The sequence below is a fragment of the Mandrillus leucophaeus genome, unplaced genomic scaffold (genome assembly GCF_000951045.1).
Source record: "Mandrillus leucophaeus isolate KB7577 unplaced genomic scaffold, Mleu.le_1.0 Scaffold30, whole genome shotgun sequence".
NCBI lineage: Eukaryota > Metazoa > Chordata > Mammalia > Primates > Cercopithecidae > Mandrillus > Mandrillus leucophaeus.
Window position 1 is genome coordinate 2,652,068 of NW_012103143.1, and position 6,527 is coordinate 2,658,594.

At 44.8% G+C, this 6,527-nt stretch overlaps 1 protein-coding gene across 1 annotated transcript in view; it reads right to left on the reverse strand.

The window, feature by feature from the left end:
* The window catches only part of MTL5 (metallothionein-like 5, testis-specific (tesmin)), a gene marked incomplete at its 5' end in the record, with an annotated part of 47,297 nt that extends 40,770 nt beyond the window's left edge, over window positions 1–6,527 (reverse strand). Inside the window, 3 exons of the mRNA XM_011987083.1 lie at window positions 382–502; window positions 2,925–3,083; window positions 6,414–6,527. Of these exons, the coding sequence (XP_011842473.1) occupies window positions 382–502; window positions 2,925–3,083; window positions 6,414–6,527 (394 nt within the window). The remainder of the gene's footprint in view (window positions 1–381; window positions 503–2,924; window positions 3,084–6,413) is intronic.

Below are 6,527 nucleotides of genomic sequence, written 5' to 3' on the forward strand. Positions count from 1 at the left end.
AAAGACAGAAAACCAAACACCGCATGTTCTTACTCATAGGTGGGAACTGAACAATGAGAACACTTGGACACAGGGTGGGGAACACCACACACTGGGGCCTGTCGTGGGGTGGGGGAGGGGGGAGGAATAGCATTAGGAGATATACCTAATGTAAATGACGAGTTAATTGGTGCAGCACACCAACATGACACATGTATACATATGTAACAAACCTGCATGTTGTGCACATGTACCCTAGAACTTAAAGTATAATAATAAAAAAAAACTATTGATACCCACAAAAAAAATATATCCTGGTTGCCATTTTACTTTATATACAAAGCCAAACATATTCATTTACCAACTTACATATATGACATAGTTTTTTTATTAACTTTGTACCTGACTGTAGACAATTGTTTTGATCTTGATACTGAGGAACCAAATGAAGTGCTTTTAGTTCTCTTGTTCCAGAATTGTCTATACACAGCATTTGTGTGCCCCCTTTCAATTGGCATATCACCTAAAATGAAAAAGAATGATCAAGTTTCATTTTTGAAACATAATTCCAGTAATAATGAACTTAAATAAACTTGAATCTGAAAAAATAGCCTTAATCCAGAAGTTACGTTTTAATGGAAAATAGAAAACTATAGATCTGTTTTCGATTTCTTACTCTACACTAACATGCTCTTCGGAGACACCAAAGGGCAAAAAACCAAAAAAACAAAACAACAACAGAAAAAACAACCCCAGAAATGTTTCCTGAGATGCGTTCAGTGTGCTAACAGAAAAAAGTTTCTGTGCATTTCTTTCTCCACAGGTGTCTGACCGTCAAGATTTAGTTAGGGAATCAGGTAGCCATGCCCCAGAGCTTCCTTTGCCTTGTCCTCACTTCACCACTGATATGAGCAGAAGAGGGTGCTGCTCTGCTGAGCCCCAGCCCATTCAGACCCAGTGGGCACTGAGGCCCTGGTGGCATGTTCCTGAGTCCCTGGGCATGCACTTAAAATCCTCTCTAATTTTACTCCAGCTGTTCTTTCCTCCCACACACACGTCATTATTTAACACATGGGGTTTTAAAAACATATCTATTTTATTTCCTACAAGTACAGCTTAGAAAGGTTAATCCAAGAACTGTAAAGTTCTAAGAAGTCACATCGATCTGCCTGGGCCTGAGGAGCACTGTCAGACCCCTCTTTGGATACTGACCATAAATAAATGGTCACAAGCCAGGTGGGTCTACCCGGCAAGCAAAAGCACTGAGGAAACTCATTGTGTGCCCTGCTCCAGGCCGTGGCATGTGGGGATAGAAAGGCGAGAGATGCTGCGGCTTCTGCCTGCACACAGCTTCCAATTCTGCTGGTAGAACCACAACTATACAGAGCAGCTGTGCTTTTTATACACTTAAGTTGCTTATAATATAGATAGGAGAACCCAAAGAACCATAAAGGACCAATGTTATCAAAGTAATACACATAGGACCTATTGTGGTCACTGGGTCAAAACTCCACATCATCCTGACATTTGATGAGAGGCCAGCATTCATGTTCAATTGGAGTTGTATTTGTATTTGGAGGATAAAGTTACAGCTACACACACGCACACGCACACACACACACACTCACACACACTCACACACAGGAAAGGCTCAGAGTGAACTCTACAGACCTGCCTCTACTGCACACTCCTGGGCCCTACTCACATGGGAGCCTCTGCCCTGCCCTCTGGGGAATGTGCTAACATCACTCTGCTGTCTGGGGGAGTCGGAGAGTTCTCATCCTGCTGACCTGCTTTTAGGGTCCTGGAAAAACTGCTATCAGAACCCATAGCCCCAAATAGAACCACCGACGGAGAGGCGAATGCTAGCGTGCACCACAGCTAAGAAAAACTCCTGACGGGCTCGTTTTCAAGTATTTGCTTGTTAACGTCTACGCCTTAGGGCAAGGGCCTCATTTCGAGGAATAAAGACTTGCTGGGGGAAAGGCAATGATGGGTTATTTGGACTCTGGGCGCTTTGCTAAAGGAATGCTGTGGGCGACTCCCCCCACACCTAGTCCTTGCCACGTGAGATCTGGAGTCCTAGATGCACCACTTAACTATGAAGACCAATGTAGATGATGTAACATCTCTGTTTCTTACCCATAAAGTGGGGATAAAAATAATGTCTATCCTACAGAGTTGTTAGGATTAAATAAAGGTGCAAAAATATGACATAAACCACAGTTGTTACTGATTACATACCCTATACAAGTGTTACCTGTTATCATGAGAGACTGGGGCATGAAGGAAGCAGGGCGCCCCACACCAATATGTCAAACCACGAGGCTCAGCTGCAGTCCCCGACCCCAGCACTGCACTAACTGATGCGAGTTGTGCTCGCTGTTCTTTTTTTTTTTTTTTTTGAGACAGAGTCTCGCTTAGTGGCCCAGGCTGGAGTGCAGTGGCGCAATCTCGGCTCACTGCAAGCTCCGCCTCCCGGGTTCATGCCATTCTCCTGTCTCAGCCTCCCGAGTAGCTGGGACTACAGGCGCCCGCCGCCTCGCCCGGCTAATTTTTTGCATTTTTAGTAGAGACGGGGTTTCACCGTGTTAGCCAGGATGGTCTCGATCTCCTGACCTCGTGATCCGCCCGCCTCGGCCTCCCAAAGTGCTGGGATTACAGGCGTGAGCCACCGCGCCCGGTCGTGCTCGCTGTTCTTAATGAATACAGCAATGTCCTCATCTTTGTTTGATTTGCTAAGATGGAGTTGAAATGAGAATCTTAGAGGTGAGATGTGAAAGGCTGTAGCTGATGTCCCTGTTTTGCTAATGAGACAATAAAAAATGCTGACACAACACATACATGAAATGAAAAATAAAGAGTGAAATGATGTTGACTTAGTAATGATGGGGTCCAGCATTTAGTACAATGTTAGTCCTACACATCTTCTTTCGCATAATTACCATTGGGTTGGAATCTTTCTTAAGAGAACAGCAGGAGGCGTCCTCTAGTTCCTGGGATGATGGGAACTTGCAACAGGATTCCTGAGCAAGAAGATTCTGGAAAGTGGCTTCTTCTGGATTGTTACTTGTAATAGTACCACCTGCTTCCTTGATTTCAACCTAAAAAAAGCAATCATTATTTTAAAGACCACATGGTGGACACTGGCTCTTGCAGTTGCATAATCTAGAAAATTGAAATCTCAGTTATAAGTAAAAGTTACATTTTAAAGAAAAGAGCACCCTTACTTAGTGCCTCTTCCTCACTGGTGCTTCTGAAACTATGGATTTCTCCCTGGTAGGGGGGTGGGCAACAAGAAGGGGCAACAAATCATCTGACCCACCTCCCTGGGGACTGAGGACTCCAAGGACCAAAACCACCTGCCCATAAGGTGTGGAGATGTGATTTTCATGTGGTACTTTAAAAATACACCTAAGTAACTGAGAAGAGTCCCCCGCTGGTTGTCTGCCTCTCATGCTGCTTCACAGCCCCCGACTCTGAGCTGAAGACCTGCTCTTCCTTCAAGTCACCTAAAATGCTGCCCTTTCATCACACATTTTTTTTTTTTTTTTTTGAGACGAAGTTTCGCTCTGTCACCAAGGCTGGAATGCAGTGCTGCGATCTCAGCTCACTGCAACCTCCACCTCCTGGGTTCAAGCAATTCTCCTGCCTCAGCCTCCTGAGTAGCTGGGATTACAGGCTCACATCACCATGCCTGGCTAATTCTCGTATTTTCAATAGAGATGGGGTTTCACTGCGGTGGCCAGGCTGGTCTTGAACTCCTGACCTCAGGTGATCCACCTGCCTCGGCCTCCCAAAGCGCTGGGATTACAGGTGTGAGCCACTGCGCCCGGCCCCATCACACATTCTTCCAGCATGTTCAGTAGTTTGAATTAGATGTTCTAGTCAATTGTTTTTTTCCTCAAAAAGCCCCAAATCCTTGGTAGCATTTTAGTATGATTTATGATGTGTTTATACTAAGATTTGTAATTAGGTAGTAGCCCTTTCCTGCCTTAATAGGACAATAACGAATATGAAACGGTGGAGAGTAGGGGCTGGCTGCCAGCTTTGTTTTCAAGCTATCTTCTGTAACAATTGTCAACCCGATGACAAAATTACCAAAATCGTGGAGAAATACAGGGATCATACTGAAAATCAATAGAATTTTTAAAAGTAAGAATCCTCGTGGTTAAAAAAAATTACAATCAGGATTGTTTCAAAATTGGGATGCTGCTTTTTACAATCTGTAGGAATGTGAGAAGGACTGGGAAACCCACACTTTGCATCCTCCCTCCCCTCCCCTCCTCCTCCACCTGCACTTGCCGCAGTTGCCTGGACCAGAGGACAGTGGGGCTCCCCAAAGGCCAGAAGGCAGGCCATAGAGTTCTTCCAAAAAGATGGTGGCTCTAAGGTAACATACTAAAGACCTCAAATAAAAATCACAGAGCAGGTATCTTCCAAAATGCAGATCTTGACTCAAATTGGAACTTGTGTAGCCCAGTAAAATCAGAGGCCCAAACAAATCATATTTCCCATGTATGGGCAACTTACTCAGCACAGCAGACTAGCATCTAGGTATAAATCTTAAAAGAGATAAAGTTTAGCTATATTTTAAGTAGCTTTATTTAGATATTGCAAATTTCATAGAAATATAGACAATTTAAAATTTTCTTCTACTTGCTGCTTTGGGAGATGAGCTATGCACATCATCCCAGTTTAGATTTAACTTATCTCCCTGTAATCACCAAATACTACTATAATGAATATATCATTTCCTCAGCCCTATGCAACTAATATCTGAACTACTTATACTAAAATTCCATTTCTGACCTTTCAAAACAAAGGTCAACATGTGGCAATGAATTTCTAGAAAAAGGAAATTAACAATTGATCCTGAATATTTACTGAAAATAATTCTATTCTGTTTAATGATAAACATGTCAGTGCTGTACCTGGTCCATTTTATTAATGAATCAAAAAGCAGTCAATAAAAATGTAAAAAGCAAAGTCTCTCCTTTAGTTTGTCAAACCAGCAATCTCTTAAAATTGGATTACATTAAAGAAATTTTACTATCTTTAACATCAGAGAATCCTCTTTTGTGTGTTTTGTTTTTGAAAACAGGGTCTCACTCTGTTGCTCAGGCTGAAGTGCAGTGGTGCAATCTCCGCTCACTGCAGCCTCTGCCTCCCAGGTTCAGGCAATTCTCCTGCCTCAGCCTCCCGAGTAGCTGGGATTACAGATGTGCGCCACCACACCCGGTTAATTTTTGTACTATCTTCCTTGTTCTGATTAATGCTTTCTGACTCCACTCTGTGAGGAAATGAGGCAAGCTAGGACCTACCGGCAGGAGGCACTGGACAGGAGTCTGGCTGGGCAGCAAAATGCAGTTCCTAACATTTCAAGCCCTCTGAGAAAGGTTGTGAGGAAGACCTCTGTCCTGGGAGAAGGCTGGGGGGACTGGTGAGCTCTATGGCTCCTCTGAGGACAGAGGTCAGTGGAGGCCCCAGCCTCCGCCCATCCTTTTCCTGCACACTAAGCAGTGGCAATTACCATAACAGAAAACCAGAAGAGCAGAAATCCAAGCTCCTGCTGCTCTGGCTTATGATACAGGGTCAGGCTCCAGCCATCTCAACACTGACTCAAGCATTGTGTCCCACAAACGCTTCATCTACAACTTACTAAAATGACCTAACGGATGAGTGGTCTAGTTTTCTGAGTTGGGTCCTTTTTGAGGGGTCAAGAACACATTTTCCTGGGACCCTTTGTTTCCTTTGAAAACTCATTAGTTTTAGCAAGAACAAAGCGGAAAATTATCAGTGGTCATCTACAGCTAGACAGGGCAGTCGACTGAGAGTTGGCAAGCATTTCTTTAGGCTCTGATTTACATCACATATGCTTGAAGAGCTATTACTTCTTAGCAAAGGGAAGATCTCACATCTTGACTTCAAGGCTTGGAAAATCCAAGTATTAACTCTGAGTCCGTGCTATGGATTCCAAGACTGGTAAAGTTAAAGAAAAAAAAAAAAAAAGCAAGATGCAAACACGCCAACCCTCCACCACATTGCGTTTGTTTTCACAGACAACAGTTATAAGCAGAAAGCGAGCCTCTCTCCTTAAGCCAAGGATAGCAACAGGGCCCAAGGGAGCACACGTCCTAGCTTTCCCCCTCTTTTTTTGTTGCCCGCTATCTGCATGGTTAGGTCAACTTTGGACGACTGGTGCAGGGCAGAATCCCCTCCAGGGGGAAGGGCTTGGCTGGGTCGATGCATGTTGGATTAGGAAGAGGAAGAAGAGTATACGATCTGCCGAAAATCGGTGATTCCGGTGGGCTGTGTGCGGTGTCACCAGGGAAAATGCTTGGAGAGGGAAAGGCTGGGGTAGACCAGCAGCCTCAGATGGGTTGGGGAAGGGATGGAAGGGGAGTTGTGCCCATTCCCCGGGTGGTTCTTACTGGGATCACCCGGACGCCCGGGTGGGCGGCTCCTTCCCGGACCCAGGCGCTCAGGGGCAGCACCGCCGGGCTGCGGTGCTGGGGCAGCAGCGAGGACAGGAAGTGCACGTTGCA